Source organism: Manis javanica, chromosome 4 (assembly GCF_040802235.1).
Source record: "Manis javanica isolate MJ-LG chromosome 4, MJ_LKY, whole genome shotgun sequence".
Classification (NCBI taxonomy): Eukaryota; Metazoa; Chordata; class Mammalia; order Pholidota; family Manidae; genus Manis; species Manis javanica.
Genome location: NC_133159.1, coordinates 128,207,921 through 128,229,362, shown reverse-complemented (window position 1 = coordinate 128,229,362; position 21,442 = coordinate 128,207,921). Strand labels below are relative to the sequence as shown.

The window sequence follows — 21,442 nt, the reverse complement described above, 5'->3', positions numbered from 1 at the left end:
TTTATGATCTAGGCATTGGTTTTCTGTTGCTCTGAAATCTGCCATTTCTGCAGGTTCTCTCCCTCATCGTATGGGTTCAGAATTGCAAAATCATCCATGATCTTTGGTACAACCTTCTTTCTTTGCCTCCCCCTTGCCATTATTCAATCAATAACCAAGGGCTATATAATTGATTCCATCTCTGAAACCCCTTCATGTACTGTATTAGAATTCTCAGGATGCCATAACAAAAAACACAGGCTGGGAAGTTTAAACAACAGACACTTATTTTCTCATAGTTCTGGAAGCTAGAAGTCCAAGATCAAGGTGCTGGCAAATTCAATTTCTGGTGGTACTCTTTTCCTGCCTTGTAGGCAGCCACCTTCTCGCTGTGTCCTGTCATGGCCTTTCCTTGTGCATTCATGGGGAGAGGCAGGCTCTCTGGTGTCTCCTTGTTTTAGAAGGACACCAATTCTGTTGGAGTCAGAACTATCCTTATGACCTCATTTAACCCAATTACCTTTCAATGGCCCCATCTCCAGATTCCATCATGCTGTGGGCTAGGACTTCAACATGAATTTGGAGGGGTCACAATACAGAACAGAACATCGACATTATCATGTCATTAGATCCTCTTTTGAGATGCAGCCACTTCCTGCCTGGACAAGTGCAATGGTGTCCAAAACAGACATCCCAGCTACCAGGAGCTCCCCCAACTCAGACCCAAAACTTTCAGTGTCCCTCCACTGGCTGGTAAAATCTTTACTTCCTAGAAGCAGCTTGGTAATTGGCGGAAGGACCATGGCATGTGCAGTGGTCGACCTGAGTTCAAGCTATGCTCCACCATCTAATAGTCATGATCCTAGGCAACTAGGTCACTTAACCTCTCTGAGCTACGAGTTTCCCCTGCTGTAAAATGAGCATTAGTGTTGCTGTGAGAATTATGAATTACCATATGCAAGGTTAGGCTCAGAGAGGGTAGGCACAGTTCAACTTGTGTGAGTTCCCTCTCCATTGGGTTGACATTTAGGGTGTCCACATCTGGTTCCAACCCATGATTCCAACCATATTTTTTTCCATGATACCTCATACAAAATCCACATGCAAACTTAGTGTTTCACTCCCACCATGCCCCTGCTTCCGATCATCACTCCCCTGCTAGGAATAATCTCTATGCTTATCTGAATCTGTTTTAACATAGAGGTTGAGGGGATGGGCTCAGACAGATCTGGCTTTGAATTTCCACCCTTTTGAACCTTTGCCCACCTTTAAGATGTGCTGATGTGCAGACTTAATGAGATAAGCTTTGTTAAGTTCTTAGCATGGATAGCCAGGACACTGCCAATCTGGGGTGGGGGTCAAGATTTGTCACTCAGTACTGACTTTGCTGTGCTGAAAAGGTCACACAGAAAACTACCACTTTGGTGTTTCCCAAAGTATCTTCTAGGGAATACTAGCTGGGCAAGACAGTGGTTGGTGTTTCCTGGAGAAGGGTGCGGGAACATGTATGTAAGAGCGATTACAGTTCAGCAGAGCTAAACAAGTTTGCTATTTTTTTTTTTTTTTTTTTTTTTTTTTTTTTTTGAGAGGGCATCTCTCATATTTATTGATCAAATGGTTGTTAACAACAATAAAATTCAGTATAGGGGGGTCAATGCTCAATGTACAATCATTAATCCATCTCAAGCCTAATTCTCGTCAGTCTCCAATCTTCTGAAGCATAACGAACAAGTTCTTACATGGTGAACGAATTCTTACAGAGTGAATAAATTCTTACATGGTGAACAGTACAAGGGCATTCATCACAGAAACTTTCGGTTTTGATCATGCAATATGACCTATAAACCATCAGGTCAAATATGAATATTCATTTGATTTTTGTACTTGATTTATATGTTGATCCCACATTTCTCCTATTATTATTATTATTTTTATTTTTAATAAAATGCTGAAGTGGTAGGTAGATGCAAGATAAAGGTAGAAAACATAGTTTAGTGCTGTAAGAAGGCAAATGTAGATGATCAGATGATCAGGTGTGTGCCTTTGGACTAAGTATTAATCCAGGCTAGACAAGGGCAGCAAGACATCCACGGATGCAGAAGATTTCTCTCAAAGCAGGGGGGGTGAGGTTCTGAGCCTCACCTCTGTTGATCCCCAAATTCTCACCTGATGGCCCCCCTGCGACTGTGCCTGTCTTAGGTTGTTCCTCCCTTGAGGAATCTTACCCGTCTCTGGCTAACCAGTCATCTTCCGGGGCCATACAGGGAAATGTAAAGTTGGTAAGTGAGAGAGAAGCCATATTGTTTGCAAAGGTTAGCTTTTTATTTCTTTGCAGATTTATGCCCTGTGGCTTCTATGCCCAGCACTTGTCTCGAGGTATCTTTACCACCTGGAGGAATTATGATACTCGGTAAATTCGATATGAGGCACGAATTCTATTTAAGGTTTGTAATTAGGAAGGAAGAAGAAAAGCTATGGATGTAGCATATGAAGGAAACATGGGAGGATTGATTATTTCTTTGACATATCTTCTTGTATAGTACCTTAAGTATGTATAGGTTTTAAACTACTAACTAATTTGCACACACATATTAACATAATAGGAATACGGTGACATAAACAAAGCAAATCTATAATTACCAGCCATCTCCAGTGAAGCCAAGAAAACCATTTAGGCACCCTAGGCATTTGTGAAAATTTATCTATAATATGATGGATATTGTCCAACTGTACTTGAACCATCAGACAAATTAAAGCAGCCCATTTCTGGGATCTGTTCACATCCCATATGTTCTTTTAACCATAGATAGTCTATAGTCATGAGATTTTGGGGTGCTACAACTTGCACCCCTCCCAACTCCTGGTTGAGTTCCAACAGTACAGATCCAGTCAAATTCGTTGTCTCACTGTATGCACATGCCAGCCTAGACATCTCCCTCCTCCTTCTTATGGCAAGTCCAGGAGACGGTGGGCTGGATGCAGCCACAACCGCAGCATCGTCCGGATCCCTGGGGAGGCTTTTTGATGATCATCCCCCGGCACGAGTCCTCCAGAGAGTGCTGATGCCGGAAGCTCCTCCTCATATCGTATCTTAGTTCATTTTCTGGGTATCCAAGCTAGGCCTTGATCTTCTGCATAGAAACAAACAGACCCTTTGCCCACACTTTGACATGCCCTCTATACCACTGTGCAGAACTCATTGGAGGTCAGCACACAGTAACTGCTTTTTTTTTTTTTTTTTTTTTTTTTTAATTAAGAGAAAGGAATATTATCAGAAAAGAGTACCTCCATAGCTGATCATCTGACACCCTTTAAGTGATCAACATTAAGGATATTTAAAGCATGAGTTGATCTTTGATTTACCAATAGTTTTATCCTGTTAACGAGTAATCCCCCTTTTCTTTCTTTCTTTCTTTTTTTTTTTTTTTTTTAATTTTTAATCTACCCTTACATGAAGAATACTATGTTTACTATGCTCTCCCCTATATCAGGTCCCCCCTAACAACCCCATTACGGTTACTGTCCATCAGCTTAGCAAAATGTGGTAGAGTCACTACTTGTCCTCTCTGTGTTGTGCAGCCCACCCTCCCCTTTCTCCCTCCCCCCCATGCATGCTAATCTTAATACCCCCCTTCTTCTTCCCCCCCCTTATCCCTCCCTGCCCACCCATCCTCCCCAGTTCCTTTCCCTTTGGTACCTGTTAGTCCATTTTTGGGTTCTGTAATTCTGCTGCTGCTTTGTTCCTTCAGTTTTTCCTTTGTTCCTATACTCCTCAGATGAGTGAAATCATTTGGTATTTCTCTTTCTCCGCTTGGCTTATTTCACTGAGCATAATACTCTCCAGCTCCATCCATGTTGCTGCAAATGGTTGGATTTTTCCACTTCTTATGGCTGAGTAGTATTCCATTGTGTATATGTACCACATCTTCTTTATCCATTCATCTACAGATGGACATTTAGGTTGCTTCCAATTCTTGGCTATTGTAAATAGTGCTGCGATAAACATAGGAGTGCATCTGTCTTTCTCAAACTTGATTGCTGCGTTCTTAGGGTAAATTCCTAGGAGTGGAATTCCTGGGTCAAATGGTAGGTCTGTTTTGAGCATTTTGATGCACCTCCATACTGCTTTCCACAATGGTTGAACTAATTTACATTCCCACCAGCAGTGTAGGAGGGTTCCCCTTTCTCCACAGCCTCGCCAACATTTGTTGTTGTTTGTCTTTTGGATGGCAGCTATCCTTACTGGTGTGAGGTGATACCTCATTGTAGTTTTAATTTGCATTTCTCTGATAATTAGCGATGTGGAGCATCTTTTCATGTGTCTCTTGGCCATCTGTATTTCTTTTTTGGAGAACTGTCTGTTCAGTTCCTCTGCCCATTTTTTAATTGGGTTATTTGTTTTTTGTTTGTTGAGGCGTGTGAGCTCTTTATATATTCTGGACGTCAAGCCTTTATCAGATCTGTCATTTTCAAATATATTCTCCCATACTGTAGGGTTCCTTTTTGTTCTATTGATGGTGTCTTTCGCTGTACAGAAGCTTTTCAGCTTAATGTAGTCCCACTTGCTCATTTTTGCTGTTGTTTTCCTTGCCCGGGGAGATATGTTCAAGAAGAGATCACTCATGTTTATGTCTAAAAGGTTTTTGCCTATGTTTTTTTCCAAGAGTTTAATGGTTTCGTGACTTACATTCAGATCTTTGATCCATTTTGAGTTTACCTTTGTATATGGGGTTAGACAATGGTCCAGTTTCATTCTCCTACATGTAGCTGTCCAGTTTTGCCAGCACCATCTGTTGAAGAGACTGTCATTTTGCCATTGTATGTCCATGGCTCCTTTATCAAATATTAATTGACCATATATGTTTGGGTTAATTTCTGGGGTCTCTAATCTGTTCCACTGGTCTGTGGCTCTGTTCTTGTGCCAGTACCAAATTGTCTTGATTACTATGGCTTTGTAGTAGAGCTTGAAGTTGGGGAGTGAGATCCCCCCTACTTTATTCTTCTTTTTCAGGATTGCTTTGGCTATTCGGGGTCTTTGGTGTTTCCATATGAATTTTTGAATTATTTGTTCCAATTCATTGAAGAATGTTGCTGGTAATTTGAGAGGGATTGCATCAAATTTGTATATTGCTTTCGGCAGGATGGCCATTTTGACGACATTAATTCTTCCTAGCCATGAGCATGGGATGAGTTTCCATTTATTAGTGTCCCCTTTAATTTCTCTTAAGAGTGACTTGTAGTTTTCAGAGTATAAGTCTTTCACTTCCTTGGTTAGGTTTATTCCTAGGTATTTTATTCTTTTTGATGCAATGGTGAATGGAATTGTTTTCCTGATTTCTCTTTCTATTGATTCGTTGTTAGTGTATAGGAAAGCTACAGATTTCTGTGTGTTGATTTTGTATCCTGCAACTTTGCTGTATTCCGATATCAGTTCTAGTAGTTTTGGAGTGGAGTCTTTAGGGTTTTTTATGTACAGTATCATATCATCTGCAAATAGTGACAGTTTAACTTCTTCTTTACCAATCTGGATTCCTTGTATTTCTTTGTTTTGTCTGATTGCCGTGGCTAGGACCTCCAGTACTATGTTAAATAACAGTGGGGAGAGTGGGCATCCCTGTCTGGTTCCCGATCTCAGTGGAAATGCTTTCAGCTTCTCGCTGTTCAGTATAATGCTGGCTGTGGGTTTATCATAGATGGCCTTTATTATGTTGAGGTACTTGCCCTCTATTCCCATTTTGCTGAGAGTTTTTATCATGAATGGATGTTGAATTTTGTCAAATGCTTTTTCAGCATCTATGGAGATGATCATGTGGTTTTTGTCTTTCTTTTTGTTGATGTGGTGGATGATGTTGATGGATTTTCGAATGTTGTACCATCCTTGCATCCCTGGGATGAACCCCACTTGGTCATGGTGTATGATCCTTTTGATATACTGTTGAATTCTGTTTGCTAATATTTTATTGAGTATTTTTGCATCTACATTCATCAGGGATATTGGTCTGTAATTTTCTTTTTTGGTGGGGTCTTTTCCTGGTTTTGGTATTAGGGTGATGTTGGCTTCATAGAATGAGTTTGGGAGTATTCCCTCTTCTTCTATTTTGTGGAACACTTTAAGGAGAATGGGTATTATGTCTTCTCTGTGTGTCTGATAAAATTCCGAGGTAAATCCGTCTGGCCCCGGGGTTTTGTTCTTGGGTAGTTTTTTGATTACTGTTTCAATTTCTTTGCTTGTAATTGGTTTGTTTAACTTTTGTGTTTCTTCCTTGGTCAGTCTTGGGAGGTTGTATTTTTCTAGGAAGTTGTCCATTTCTTCTAGGTTTTCCAGCTTGTTGGCATATAGGTTTTCATAGTAGTCTTTAATAATTCTTTGTATTTCTGTGGAGTCTGTCGTGATTTTTCCATTCTCATTTCTGATTATGTTGATTTGTGTTGACTCTCTTTTTCTCTTAATAAGTTGGGCTAGAGGCTTATCTATTTTGTTTATTTTCTCGAAGAACCAGCTCTTGGTTTCGTTGATTTTTGCTATTGTTTTATTCTTCTCAATTTTGTTTATTTCTTCTCTGATCTTTATTATGTCCCTCCTTCTGCTGACTTTAGGCCTCATTTGTTCTTCTTTTTCCAGTTTTAATAATTGTGATGTTAGACTATTCATTTGGGATTGTTCTTCCTTCTTCAAGTGTGCCTGGATTGCTATATACTTTCCTCTTAAGACTGCTTTCGCTGCATCCCACAGAAGTTGGGGCTTAGTGTTGTTGTTGTCATTTGTTTCTATATATTCCTTGATCTCTATTTTGATTTGTTCATTGATCCATTGATTATTTAGTAGCATGTTGTTAAGCCTCCATGTGTTTGTGAGCCTTTTTGTTTTCTTTGTAGAATTTATTTCTACTTTCATACCTTTGTGGTCTGAAAAATTGGTTGGTAGAATTTCAATATTGTGGAATTTACTGAGGCTCTTTTTGTGAGCTAGTATGTGGTCTATTCTGGAGAATGTTCCATGTGCACTTGAGAAGAATGTATATCCTGTTGCTTTTGGATGTAAAGTTCTATAGATGTCTATTAGGTCCATCTGTTCTAGTGTGTTGTTCAGTGCCTGTGTGTCTTTACTTATTTTCTGCCCGGTGGATCTATCCTTTGGGGTGAGTGGTGTGTTGAAGTCTCCTACAATGAATGCATTGCAGTCTATTTCCCTCTTTAGTTCTGTTAGTATTTGCTTCACATATGCTGGTGCTCCTGTATTGGGTGCATATATATTTAGAATGGTTATATCCTCTTGTTGGACTAAGCCCTTTATCATTATGTAGTGGCCTTCTTTATCTCTTGTTACTTTCTTTGTTTTGAAGTCTATTTTGTCTGATATTAGTACTGCAACCCCTGCTTTCTTCTCACTGTTGTTTGCCTGAAATATGTTTTTCCATCCCTTGACTTTTAGTCTATGCTTATCTTTGGGTTTAAGGTGAGTTTCTTGTAAGCAGCATATAGATGGGTCTTGCTTTTTTATCCATTCTATTACTCTATGTCTTTTGATTGGTGCATTAAGTCCATTTACATTTAGGGTGACTATTGAAAGATATGTATTTATTGCCATTGCAGGCTTTAGATTCGTGGTTACCAAAGGTTCAAGGTTAGCTTCTTTAGTATCTTACTGCCTAACTTAGCTCGCTTATTGAGCTGTTATATACACTGTCTGGAGAGTCTTTTCTTCTCTCCCTTCTTATTCCTCCTCCTCCCTTCTTCATATGTTGTGTGTTTTGTTCTGTGCTCTGTTTAGGGGTGCTCCCATCTAGAGCAGTCCCTGTAGGATGCCCTGTAGAGGTGGTTTGTGGGAAGCAAATTCCCTCAGCTTTTGCTTATCTGGGAATTGTTTGATCCCACCATCATATTTAAATGATAGTCGTGCTGGATACAGTATCCTTGGTTCAAGGCCCTTCTGTTTCATTGCATTAAGTATATCATGCCATTCTCTTCTGGCCTGTAGGGTTTCTGTTGAGAAGTCTGATGTTAGCCTGATTGGTTTTCCTTTATAGGTGACCTTTTTCTCTCTAGCTGCCTTTAAAACTCTTTCCTTGTCCTTGATCCTTGCCATTTTAATTATTATGTGTCTTGGTGTTGTCCTCCTTGGATCCTTTCTGTTGGGGGTTCTGTATAATTCCATGGTCTGTTCGATTATTTCCTCCCCCAGTTTGGGGAAGTTTTCAGCAATTATTTCTTCAAAGACACTTTCTATCCCTTTTCCTCTTTCTTCCTCTTCTGGTATCCCTATAATACGAATGTTTTTCCTTTTGTATTGGTCACATATTTCTCTTAGTGTTGTTTCATTCCTGGAGATCCTTTTATCTCTCTCTCTGTCAGCTTCTATACGTTCCTGTTCTCTGGCTTCTATTCCTTCAATGGCCTCTTGCATCTTATCCATTCTGCTTATAAATCCTTCCAGGGATTGTTTCACTTCTGTGATCTCTTTCCTGACATCTGTGATCTCCTTCCGGACTTCATCCCACTGCTCTTGCATTTTTCTCTGCATCTCATCCCACTGCTCTTGCATTTTTCTCTGCATCTCATCCCATTGCTCTTGCATTTTTTTCTGCATCTCTGTCAGCATGTTCATGATTTTTATTTTGAATTCTTTTTCAGGAGGACTAGTTAGGTCTGTCTCCTTCTCAGGTGTTGTCTCTGTGATCTTTGTCTGCCTGTAGTTTTGCCTTTTCATGGTGATAGAGATAGTTTGCAGAGCTGGTACAAGTGACCGCTGGAAGAGCTTCCCTTCTTGTTGGTTTGTAGCCTTTTCCTGGGAGAATAGCGACCTCTAGTGGCTTGTGCTGGGCAGCTGTGTGCAGACAGGGCTTCTGCTTCCTGCCCAGTTGCTTTGGGGTTTATCTCCGCTGTTGCTGTGGGCTTGGCCTGGCTGGGGCTGTTCCTCCAAAATGGTGGAGCCCCGTTGGAGGGGGAGCAGCCAGGAGACTATTTATCTCCGTAAGGGGCCTCTGTGCTCCCTGCTGCCCAGGGGGTTAGAGTGCCCAGAGATCCCCAGATTCCCTGCTTCTGGTCTAAGTGACCTGTCCTGCCCCTTTAAGATTTCCAAAAAGCACTCTCCAAACCAAAACAACAACAGCAACAATGAGAGAGGGAACAGAAAGAAAGAGAAAAAAAAAAAGGAAAAAAAAGGAAAAAACAAGCGATTTTTTTTTTTTTTTTTTTTTTTTTTTGTCCTCAGGTGCCGGTCCCAGGCACCTGCTCACTGGTCCTGCTGCCCTGTCTCCCTAGCACCAGGGTCCCTGTCCTTTCAAGGCTTCCAAAAAGCACCCACCCACCGGTCCGGCAGGGAAGGAACGCTCAATATTCTTTGTCCTCAGGCACTGGTCCCACGCACCCGCTCACCAGTCCCGCTGCCCTGCCTCCCTAGCACCGGGGTCCCTGTCCCTTCAAGGCTTCCAAAAAGCACTCGGCAAAAAGAGAGAAAAAAAAGGGGAAAAACGCGCGATTTCTTCCGTCCTCAGGTGCTGGTCTCAGGCACCCACCCACCGGTCCCACAGGGAAAAATGCGGGATATTCTTTGTCCTCAGGTGCCGGTCCCAGGCACCCGCTCACCAGTCCCGCCGCCCTGCCTCCCTAGCACCGGGGTCCCTGTCCCTTTTAGGCTTCCAAAAAGCACTCGCAGAAAAGAGAAAAAAAAAAGGGGAAAAACGCGCGATTTCCTCTGTCCTCAAGTGCCGGTCTCAGGCACCCGCCCACCGGTCCCGCAGGGAAAAACGGGGGATAATCTTTGTCCTCAGGCGCCGGTCCCAGCCACCCGCTCACCAGTCCCACCACCGTGCCTCCCTAGCACTGGGGTCCCCGTCCCTTCAAGGCTTCCAAAAAGCGCTCGCCCAAAAGAGAAAAAAAAAAAAAGGGGAAAAACGCGCGACCTCCTCCGTCCTCAGGCACCGGTCTCAGGCACCCGCCCCCAGGTCTCGCAGGGAGAAACGCGGGATATTGTTTGTCCTCCGGCGCCGTTCCCAGGCACCTCCTCACCGGTCCTGCCACCCTGCCTCCCCAGCAACGGGGGCCCGTCCCTCTAAGGCTTCCAAAAAGCGCTCGCCAAAAAAAAAACTGCTCCGGTTTCTCTCCACCCGCCGGGAGCCGGGGGGAGGGGCGCTCGGGTCCCGCCGGGCTGGGGCTTGTATCTTACCCCCTTCACAAGGCGCTGGGTTCTTGCAGGTGTGGATGTGGTCTGGATGTTGTCCTGTGTCCTGTGGTCTCTATTTTAGGAAGATTTTTCTTTGTTATATTTTCATAGCTCTATGTGTTTTTGGGAGGAGATTTCCACTGCTCTACTCACGCCGCCATCTTGGCTCCGTCCCAAGTTTGCTATTTTAACTGCTAATATGTATTGTTTCTGAGAGGTAACCATAATTTATATCCCTTTCCAAACTGGTTAGCCACAGAATGCCTCTGTAGTGCCCTCCCACCACTGCCCCACTAGGATTAAGTGTTCTACAGAACTCGCTGGGGAAATAGTGGTCTAAGTAAGGCCGAACATATTTGTTAATGGCTTATTCAATATTTACTTTACTCTTTGATGGAACCAAGATATGTTAGAACTCAATCTCTGATAGCTGTAAGGCTGGGAGCTAAGAATTTCATTTGCTTTTGCTTTTATGAAGCCTTTTTTATGGCTAATTAATAGTGAAAGTCACAACTGGAACTCTTTAAGCCGGTATGACCCAGTCCTTCAATATGCAGGCCTGCTTCGTGATCTCCACGAGGGTCTCTTCTGATCAGCCCAGCACTCAACCATCACGCCTGCCTCAGACTTCCAGAAATACTGTTTTAACTTTTCATTTGACATTTAGTTTGTTCTGTTTGTGTATGTGTGTTCTTTTAGATCTTCTGTCTGGCCTTTGTCCCTGGTTCCTAGGAGGCAGACTCTAAGTCCTTGAAATTTTCTGAGTTATAAGAGTGTCTTTGTTACTCATGATGGACCGCTCAGACCATACTTGTGTTTATGCTAATGAGGTGACTCAGGGTGGGGGATGGCCATGCTAGAGAAGACCAGCCATGTGGTTAGGCGTTTGGGGATATACGCCAGGTGATATCAGCCTGACTTCTGTGGGAACTGAAGACTGAGCCCCAGGCCAATGATTCAGTGAATCATGCCTATGAAATGAAGCCCCAATAAAACCACAGACATGGAAGCTTGGCGAGTTGCGCTGGTTGGCAGTACTCCATGCTTTGCTTTGTCCCACACCAGGGCACAGAGAGCATGATGTGCTGAGGCATTGCGATTATGCTGAGTGAAAGAAGTCTGACATAAAAGGGTACATACTACAGGCTGTTAAAAGGCAAACTACTGTATATTGACAGAAAGCAGGTCAGTGGGCGTAAGAACTAGGTAGGGTAGGTATTACAAAGGGGCAGGAGGAAATTTTGGGGCTGACTTGTGGTGATGGCTTCACATATATATGTATATATCTCAAAACATATCAAATTGTACAAGTTAACTATGTGCAGTTATTTTATGTCAATAATACTCTAATAAAGCTATTTTTTAAAAAAGCTCAGTGCAGTATTCACCTGTCATGACCCTGTCCAGAACCTTCCATGGCTACCCAAAGTCTACAGAATCCAGGCCTTCCATGACCTGTCCTAAGCTTTCTTTCCAGACTATTAGCTTCTTGAGAGTAGGGACTGTGCATTCTATTCATTCTTGTATTCCCCAAGACAAATAGCATAAATCTTTACAGAAATAGTGAAATGTTAATAGCCAAAACACAGATTTCTTAGCATCCTCCCCATAAAATCTTCAGACCCTCAAGTCCTCACATCACTCTGTGCCCTCCTCCGCCCCCTCTCCACCCCGCCCCCCGCCCCGCCTCCAGCTCCCGTTTCTCCTCCTCCTTCTTCTTGAGGCTAAGCCACACTTACTAACTTCATTCTTTTCTCAAGTCAAGTCCAGTTCCTCATCTTTTCATGCTAGGGGGACACACATTGCTTGGTATTACTGTATGTCCTGTCTATATAGTAAACACTATCTACTATCAAGTAAATTTCAAGTGAGAGCTGCCTTAAATCTTAATATTTAATTTTCTCCTCTTTTCTCCAGTTTCTTAGCCATAAAGCATAGTGATTAAAGCCTCAGGTTTGGATGCCACCAGGCTGGATTTGAATTCCAACTCTGCCACCTACTAGCTGTGTGACCTCAAGCAAGTTACTTAGCTGCCAGTTTTGTCTTCTGTAAAATAGAGGTGGTGATAGTGGCTACATTCTAAGACTGCTTTAAGGGTTAAATGAGCTAGTATGTGAAGTGTTGAGAGCAGTGCCTAGCATCTGGTAACCACTCAACAGGAATTGTTCATTTAACTGCATGCTAAAGGCACTTGGTGAAGAAGTGGTGAGACAGACAGGACTGGAAAGGGTAACTGAATAGATTGGTGCTCAGTTAGTCATATCAGAATCTCTTAGAGGTGGCATTAAAATACAGATTTCTGGGTCCCACCTGAGAGATTCTGATGGAACTCAGGTACCTGTCTTTTGGGATATGCTCTCCAGATGACTTGGATAGATAGCCAGGCTTGGGAACTACTGGCAGAGCAGAAAATTAAATTTGGGAGAAAGCAATCAGGGCCCTGGTGGTATTTCTACCAGTGACCCAATGTGTCACTTTGCTGAGTCTCCATCTTCTCATTTGTAAAATTCAGGTAATAAATATGACTTATTTATAGGGTTGTTGGGAGTGTGTGTCAAATTGTCAAAGCCATTTATGTGAGGAAACTGGCTTACTGTGCAGAAAGCGCTGTAGGCTTAGAACAAGACAGCCCTAGATGTGCATTCCACCTCTGACACTGTGCTGGACATCACTAGTTGACAACCCAACATCCAGTCCCCTTTTCTTCCTAACCGAACCCTGATTTTGCTTGGGGTATAAATATGCTCAGTGGAAAATACCTCCCAGACTTCTTTGCAGTTCACAGTGGCCACATGATGTAGTTCATTCATAAATCTGCTGAGGATTTCTGAGAAGGCTTTTGTTTTTCTGATATAGGAATTCATTCCTTTTTCTTCCTTTACCTCTTTTTCCTTCCTGGACATGGATGAGAGGCCTGGAGGTGCAGCAGCCATCTTGTTGGACATATGGGAGGGAGGCCTACAAACTGAGGATGATGGAGTGAAGATATGAAAAGATTTAGGTCCCCAGTGGCATTGCTAAGCAGCTGTACCAGCTCTGGACTGCCTACCCCTAGATTTATGTGAGACAAGCAAATCCTTAATTATTTAAAGCCCAGGGAATTTTGTTGTTGGTTATTTGTACTCTAAAGATTCTTAGGGAGAATGAAAAAAAAAAGAATAAAAAATTCCTAGAACCATTCATATATGTATTCTCATTCCCCAGCTATGAGACAGTTTCTAAATTTGTAAAACAAAACCCCTTCTAAATCCAATATACTATATTTGCCTGATTATAAGGTAGAAGAATTGGACCCTGGGAGCTGGCCTCTGGAATAAAGGGTCCTTTCCTGGAGGGTTTGAGAGGCACCCCAGCCAGTGACTAGGCACAGGTACAATGTGGACTACCTGTAGCATCCTAACCCTATGGAGACTGCTTCACCCTAATCAAGCAGATGCAAAAAATGTCTATGTGCTCTCGAGAGATGGAACATGCAAAATGCGGGTTCCAAAGACAGGAAATTGCCCTTGCTCTGATGTAGGCATGGAAGAGGATTTGATGACATAGGCATTTGAGAATAAGAATGAAAACCTATTAACCTGCAGCCCCTTGCCCCCCAACACATACTACATTTCCCATCATTTTCTTAGTGGAAATTGAAGTACCTGGGTGTGAATGTGTCTGTGTACCAGTGGGGAGAGAGAGATGAGTTTTGATTTAGTTACTGTTCTTACCTGCCCGCAGCATGGCTGTTACAGCATCACGTTCACAGCTTTAGGAGCCACGGGAATGAGCATGATTCATCGAAGCCAGGCACACCCTTTGCCAATTGAATCCTGTAAGTCCCCTTTGCCTTCCCAGCACTGCCGGTTTGATTTGAGCACTCCTGCCATGGCTGAAATCAACTGCACCAGAGTCAGTACTAGTGAAGCTTGCAAACCTTATAAACCAAAATAGAGTGAATACAAAGGGAACTTTTTTTTTGTTTTTTAGCAAATATATTCTTGCTCCATCATTTAAGATTGAACCGCAAAGCGTTAAATCTCCTTTTACCATAAAAGTAAAGAAAATCGTGCAATGACTTGATCTCATGGGGCTTCACCACAGACATGCTCCTCTCCCAAAGACCCCAGAAGCCCGGGCGGGACTCATGGATTTGTCCTCAGCAGGCTGAGTTTGGTGCAGCCCTTGGGTGCTTTCCCAGTTCAGTGTATCTCGACTATCTTTCAGCTCTTCCAGTCTGAGTGTTCCTCCCTCATGGCTTTCACAAGCCAGTCCTGTTCGGTCCCCTGCTCAGAATCGCTTGTGTCACTTGCCTCCATGGCCAGCAGCTTTGAGTAGTTGATTTTCTGTTCTGGGGGCAGTCTCAGCCAGATGGACAGGAACAAGGTGAGCCAGAGCAACAGGATTACGCAGCAGGACTGGTAGAGCACAGCCAGGCTGAAGCGTGTCACCACGAAGCCTCCCACAAAGCTGCCCATGCTGGCCCCGCCCCAGTAAAAGTGGCCTCGGAACATGAAACTCAGAGGTCTCTCTGTTCCAGGGGTGGCCAGGTCCTCTACTGAAGCCTTCATCGCCCACCACAGAGCCCCGTTGCTGACAGCACTCAAGATCTGAGCAGGGAGGATGGACCACCAGCTCCAGAGGAAAGAGTAGTACAGCAGCTGCCCTGAGAGGCAGCCCAGCCCCAGCCCCGCGGTGCCCACCCTGGACAGTTTCCTAAGCAGCACAGTTTTGAATGGATGCAGTAGAATTTCCCCCAGCAAACCCAGGGCAACCGAGAAACCCATGATCAGCTCGCTGCTCCCGTGGTCTTCCATGTGCCAGAACAGGAAGTTCTGCACCGTGCTGGTGGCAGCTCCTAGCAAGAAGACAGTGAGGGCCAGGAGAATGAGGCGGGGATTGCCCCCTATGAGAGACAGTGCTTTGATGGTTTTGTAGCGGGGCTCCTGCCGCCTGCAGGTAGGGACGGGAAAGGCGACGCTCACCAGTAAAGCCAGGAGGCTGACCAATGAGTAGCCATAGAAGTGCACCACGCCCCGGGGGCCATTTGTCATCAAGTAGCAGTCCAGCTGCTCCACCAAGGCTGAGATGCCACACACACCTGCTGACATGCCCAGCAGCCTCCAGATCCACAGGCTTCTGTAACGGTCAGTAGCATCCACAAAATCCAGGTACTCATAAAGGCTGTCGTCTGCCACCTGCTCCAGAGGGGCTGTCAGCAGCTCCCAGAGCACCATGGACCCCAAGGACAGGATGAAAGTCCATCGCAACGCTTTCAAGGAGAGGTCAAAGGTGCGGTCATGCCCCTTGGCTGCTGACAAGTTGGCTGGAGTTCCCAGCTCTGTGCCCCCAGCAAGCAAAGGGAGGGCAGTACTGACTACCTTGAAGGCACCTTCCCAAGGAGTATCTTTTACTCCTGGAGTAACAGGATGGAGAACCGGGGGTGTGGTCCTGGCTCCTCCAGCCGAGCCCACAGAGTAGCCGGGCAGATGACTGGCAGGTTCTTGGACACCTTCCCCAGGGGTTTCACTGAGGCCAGAGGCTTCCACCATCCCAGTACTCCTCCTGGCTGCGAGGCTGGGCGCCCCCGCTGGGTAGTTGAAGGCTGGCTCTTGGGCGGAGGTGATGTTCACAGATGGTGCGACCCCCGGTGGTAGGGCTGCAGCGGTCGCGCCGTGACTTCCGTTACAGGAGCTGTACACCAGGTCTTTGTCCAACGGCGGCACCAGGACCATCAACAGGCTGGCTCCCGCCGAGCCAAACAGCGAGCCTATCAGAAGCACCCTCCTTTTCTGGTAGCTTTTGGCCAGGAAGGCACAGAAGGGAGCCCAGAAGGCTGCGATCAGGTGCTTGGTTCCCATTAGGATGCCCACCCAGGCGGCGGCTAAGCCCAGTTGCCTTAGGTAGAGGGTCAGGAACGGGTTCACGCAGGCATCCCGGACCCCGCACACCAGGTGGAAGAGCCTGGCCACCGCCAGCGTCCTGCTGATGTCCCACTGGGGGTTGGCGCTCATGGCTGCCGGGCTCCGTCAGCCCTGGGCGGGCGGAGGGCGGAGCTGGGCGCCAGGAAGGCGCGGCGGCCGTGGAGGGCGCGGCGCCATGTCCCCAGAGGCCTCCTCCGGGCAAGGAGCGAGCCGATCCGCGCCTCTAGCCTCCAGCGCCGCCGCGGTCGCCAGGTCAACCGCCACCTCTCCCCACCCCCATCCGGCCACCCGCCCGGAAGTGGCCCCGCCCCGGAAGGCTCCGCCCCCGGGGGGGGTCGGCGCACCTGCAAGCTGCACCTGCCACGTCCGGGGCGGGCCCTCCGCTGCCGCCCCACCTGCCGGACACGCGCAGGTGCGCGAGATCTTGGCCAGGGGCCTGCCCCAGTGCGCTCCAAGCCGTCCTAGGGCCCCGCTGGGCCGGCATCGCCCACCAACCTGAGTTAGGTCCTTGAACTGCTTCGGGCAAGTAAACCTGTGTTGTGGGTGAGAATGGGGGCGGGGAGCTAGAATAGAATCCGTGATTGGAGCTCCCTCCCTCATCTTCAGGTTTTTACTGAAGTGCCCCCTGATCCAGGACCACCCTGTTACCCTCAGGTACTGTTCCTGTCCACCCTCACTGACAACTTTCCACCGCCTCCCCAGTGTCTTGCCAATGGGTTTCAGCCCCGGGCAAGTTTGCTATGGATTCAGTGTGACCAAAGAAAATGACAGCAAAGCGTTCTTGGGGTGAAAGGGTTATACCCAACTTTATTTCCAAGTGACAGGTTAGTCACTAAAATCCCGTTCACTCAGAGCGTCAGTCTGCATGCAGCAAGCCAGTCTCCGCCTCCAGGCCCCTCTGTCCGCACAGCTGTCCTCCGGGCTTCTCTGCACAGCCGTCCAGCACAGCTGTCCTCTGGGCCTCTCTGCACAGTTATCCCGCACAGCCGTCCTCTGGGCCTCTGTCCTCAGCGCTGCCACCACTCCAGCCTCTGTTCTGTTCTGTTCTCCTGCAGCCTTGCAGCCCTGCCACCATGTTGCGCCCAGAGCACTGGGCGGAGCTCTTTTTATAGAGTCAACAGCCATGTATTGTCCACAGGTGTGCAGTGAGCTAGTCAACCAGGGCCAGGTGAGAATCCTGGCCACAGGAACTCTCACTTTATCCACACCCAGACTCATAGACTCCCTTCCCTGCTTTTTCACTGAAACGCATTGCCATCCAACACACTACTGGTTTCTAGTTCGCGTGTTTGTCTTGATTACTGTCTGTATCCATCAGAATCAGAGCTCCAGGAAGGCAGCTATTTTTGTCCCCAGAGCCTAGAGAGGTTTCACTGGATTTGAGCCACCCGTGGAAGAGGTATTATTGGGTTACACAACTTATTTCAGCGGAGATGATCCCCAGAGAAAACTGACAGCTGAGGGCTGTCTTGGAGTGGCACTCCAGCACCGTTTCCCAGAAACCATCTCAGCCCCCATTACTGTATATATGTATTGGATAGTTTTAATCCACACCTAAGGGTGCTCAGTCATCCAGTTTGGGAGTACACACTTCAGAGGTGGCTAGCTATTTAATAAAAAAACCACACCCCAGAGGTAGTGAATACAAACATAGCAAGAATCTTAGATCAACTGAAGTGGTTTTGTTAGTCTGATGGTAGCAAACTTTCACTGGTGAAGTTGGTGCTCTGCAAGTCACACAGATTGGTTATTGTTTTTTCAGGGGCATTTTCTCCTTTGGTGAACAGGGCATAAGAATCTAGAGATTCCAGTCGAAACCCATGGAATGGTATTGCAGGCTTTACTCCAGAATGGTCTGGTGTCCGGCCACTGATTCAGTGAACTTTTCATTCAAGTTTTGCTCAGAGCATCTGTTTGGCTGGGGTGGGGGTTGGGGGTGGGTGCAACTTGCCAACACATGTCTGAATGCATACCAAAATTTGGTCTACATCTTAAGCCAGGAGGCTCAGAGTCCTCACCTGACTCAAATAAACTGGTAAATTCTGCAAAGGTTTACTTAAAGAACCTAGTACTTGTGAGTGCCCAAACTGATATGAATCCACTTACATCACCACAATGGCAAAATAAGAATACTTAACCACCTCAAGGTAAACTCATATTCAGTGATATCAGTCATTCCCGGTTTAAAACCACCCCACTCACACTGAGGGCTGTTCTAGTCCCTCTCCTCCTTGGGTTCTGCAGGGGTGTGGCTTCAGTGGAAGACTGCACATCCATCCATGCCTGTTTTCACCTGGCTAGCGCTGATCTCCACTAGGGGCAGGGGCTCTGTCATGCAGGTGTCCATTGGGGTATCAGCAGTTCCCACTGCCACTCAAAGCTTCACCTTTCTCTTACTATGAGAGGGCTTGGGCTTGTTTCATTTTAGCTATTTTAACTACCCATGTAAACCTTACCTGCTTCCTGTACCTCTGGTGGGTATGGGGCTCTCTGGAAGGCTGCGCTTGGGTCTGCCTGCCTACTAGCCCCTCTTACACCTTCCCCTGGGCATTGAGAATGTGCTAGGGGACTTACCCCACTCCTGGGGCCAAGTGAAGTGCCTGCCTCTCTACTCTTGGGTCCTCAAACCTGAAAGAGATTCTTCCACCCCCCAACCTGACCCCCACTATTCCCTGGGACCCTGCCCAGGTGATAGGTGGACGCAAGTCCAGGCCTTTGTGTCTTTCTGTTGCTTTCCCTTCCACCCCACATGCTGTCCTGGGAGTGAAGGAACCGGTTGTGTGTCACTGATCTTCCCAATTTGACATCTGGACGTAAGTGTTTGAACTCAAAAGCCAAGAACTTTGGTTTCTTTCATCTCTGGCTCCTAGACTGCCTTGCATTCCCAGGTTTGTTCTGAAATAGTTCTGGTCAGGAGTTCCTAGGTCAGTGTGAATGAGGAGGGGGTGGGCAGGTAGATAGAACACACTAGTAAATACTTCACAAAACTCTTACCTAGCCCAGGAGGATTCCTTAGGTGCTTAGATTAAGCACTGACCCTGGTCTCTATTAAAATACAATGTCTGATTGTATTGCTGGGTATTAGATAAAGCAGAAACACTTTAGTATGCATTTATTGAATCTGACATTTTCCCATCAACCCAGAGAGATGCCTGTGGGTAAGGGGGCAGTGGCCCGAGAGGGAAGGGGACAGACAGGAGTGGGTGGAGCCACCTTTGCCTGCTTCCCATCCCCCCAGCCCAAGGGGGCCCTGGCCAGAACAGCAGTTCACACTTTGGTTTTAAGGGCTGGGGGGGGGGGGGGGGGGGCTTGAGCGGAAGAGGTGGAAATTGAAAAAGAAATGAAGAAGTGGACCATCATGCAAGGAGCTGGGCCCTGCGCAGCTTTGCCCAGGCCATCCTCCGCCTGTGTGCAGGTCCTGCTCCGTCACCACCCCCACGGCCAGGATGCCTGTGTGTCGGGTACCATGGGCTCCCAGGCACAGCCAGAAGCTGCCCCAGGCAGCCGGGCCTTGTTGGGCTGGTGGCTGGGTGTTTGGGGGCTGGTGGCATAGCGCAGCCTTCCTCCCAGGCCTGCCGCTGTGGGGCTCTGTGCTGAAGCTGCCCCCTCGGGTTCACTGGATGATGCCCGAGAACGTGTTGATGGGCATTCGAAGGGGCTTGGCCTTGGCTTCGGTCCTTTCCATCTCCTGCTGCTGGTGTGAACTGAGCCCCAGCACCTTGGACTTCTGGGCCCCAGCACGTGGCTCTGGGCAGGGAGCAACTTCAAATCTGGGGGTGAAGAGAGATGAGCTCAGAGACTGATCCCAGGGGTCCAGTCTGCCCAGGCAACTTGAAGATAGCCCCTCTGTTATAGGGTATAAGGAGGTGGCCTCACAGAGGGAAGAGGAAGTCAGGACAAGGAAGAGCTCCTGGGCTGGGCAGGGAGAGGAGGATCTGCCGCTGACAAGGTATCCCGAGTTAGGTAGGGACTGGCTGTGGCTCACGTTTGCCCTGTGGGGCCTGAAGGCGTGGCAAAGGCAGGCCTCACCTGACCACGTCCCTGAACACGCGCCGATTGTCCTTGTCTAGCAACAGCGTCAGCAGCCTCTGGTCCTGGCTCTGGATCTGGATGTTGGCCGTCCGGAAGGTGTTTGTCACTGTCTGTGACAAAGAGACAGCTTGTGTGAGTGTCACCTTCATGACAGATGGCCCTGCCAACGCCTCCTCCCCTGGACTCTGGTGTGGTTCTTCAGTCTGGCACACATGGTCCCCCAGCCTCCTTCCTGCAAGTGGCTCAGAGCAGTGATGGCTCTGCAGAAACTGCTTCTAGGCTGCCTCTATCCCTGAGTCTCTCGTTTCTGCAGTTCTTTTCCCAGTTTGTTGTGTGAAATTTCGAACACAACCTGGAGAGCTGTGGCTCCTGCTTGCCAGGTTATCAAGCTACCTGAGCACCTTCCATATGACAAGCAATGTATATTACATGTGGAATTTGGGGGTATTTCAGGGGTATTGTAAGTCCTGACCCCAGCTCTCAGTGTTACATTACATACAAAACAGTTTCCCTGGCACAGAGACAGAGGGTCTAGAATATAGCCGCCTATTTTCATGATGCAGATGAGGTTTGTATCTGTTTGCATTATGGAATCTTCTGGGGCCAGATACAGGTGGAAGGAATCCATCCGGAGGGGCAAAGCATGCCTACCTTTCATCCCCCAAAGCTGTGTGTGGCTTTTCTAGAAAGTCCCAGGACCAAAGGAAAGCAGCCTCTGGGCAGCCCTCTAACTTCTGACCCGAGAGGCCCCCTCCCACTGGGCAGAGAACTGGGAGCATCCTGGGTTCCAGGGGGGCTTTGAGGCATGCAGGCAGCAGCTTTGGGCAATTCACCACAGTGGAGCACTCAAGTTTCCAGAGCCTTCAGAGTGCACCTCATTCAAGCGTTCTCAACCCTGGCTGCTCCTAAGAATCACCTTTCCCAAACATAAAATTAGAGATTCTGATTTAAGTGGTCTGGAGTTGAGCCCAGACATGGGCATTTTTAATAAGACCCCTGAGCTAATCCACCTTCTCAGCGTCACAGAGCAGAGGCACAATCAACAGCCTAACCCAGGGGGTCCAGCATATCCAGGTGCTTCTGCCAAACTTTTGTTGGAGGGGAGGCAGGCCAGCCTGAAGTCTACGGGCAGAGTGTACAGGAATCCTTCTGGAAGAGGGTCAAAGCACAGACTCTACAGTCAGATTGCCTGGCTTCTAATCCTGGCTCTGCCACTTATTAACTGTGTGACCTTGACATATTTCTTAATCTTTTTGTGCTTTTGTTTCTCACCTATTTAGAAGAAAACAAGATAATAACAGCAACTACCTTATAGGACTGTAGTGAAGGTTAAAAGAGACAGTATATGTTAAGTACCTGGAAA

The 21,442-nt window shown here is 46.8% G+C and overlaps 2 protein-coding genes across 6 annotated transcripts in view; both read right to left on the bottom strand.

Moving 5' to 3' along the window:
* Positions 1 to 16,330, bottom strand: part of MFSD6L (major facilitator superfamily domain containing 6 like) — a 32,286-nt gene extending 15,956 nt beyond the window's left edge. For 2 of the 4 annotated variants that reach the window (XM_073234836.1, XM_073234835.1), the window contains exons 1-2: positions 13,855 to 16,330; positions 12,901 to 13,106 (exon numbers count right to left, since the gene is read on the bottom strand). In XM_073234836.1, coding sequence (XP_073090937.1) covers positions 14,347 to 16,137 — 1,791 coding nt within the window. In that variant the 5' untranslated portion in view covers positions 16,138 to 16,330 and the 3' untranslated portion in view covers positions 12,901 to 13,106; positions 13,855 to 14,346. The remainder of the gene's footprint in view (positions 1 to 12,900; positions 13,107 to 13,854) is intronic. The other 2 variants (XM_017645822.3, XM_017645824.3) reach the window with 1 other exon arrangement.
* Positions 16,331 to 19,144: 2,814 nt separating this feature from the next.
* Positions 19,145 to 21,442, bottom strand: part of PIK3R6 (phosphoinositide-3-kinase regulatory subunit 6) — a 54,877-nt gene continuing 52,579 nt past the window's right edge. For both annotated transcript variants that reach the window (XM_037027054.2, XM_037027055.2), the window contains 2 exons: positions 20,077 to 20,189; positions 19,145 to 19,817 (listed from right to left, as the gene is read on the bottom strand). In XM_037027054.2, the coding sequence (XP_036882949.1) occupies positions 19,661 to 19,817; positions 20,077 to 20,189 (270 nt within the window). In that variant the 3' untranslated portion in view covers positions 19,145 to 19,660. The remainder of the gene's footprint in view (positions 19,818 to 20,076; positions 20,190 to 21,442) is intronic.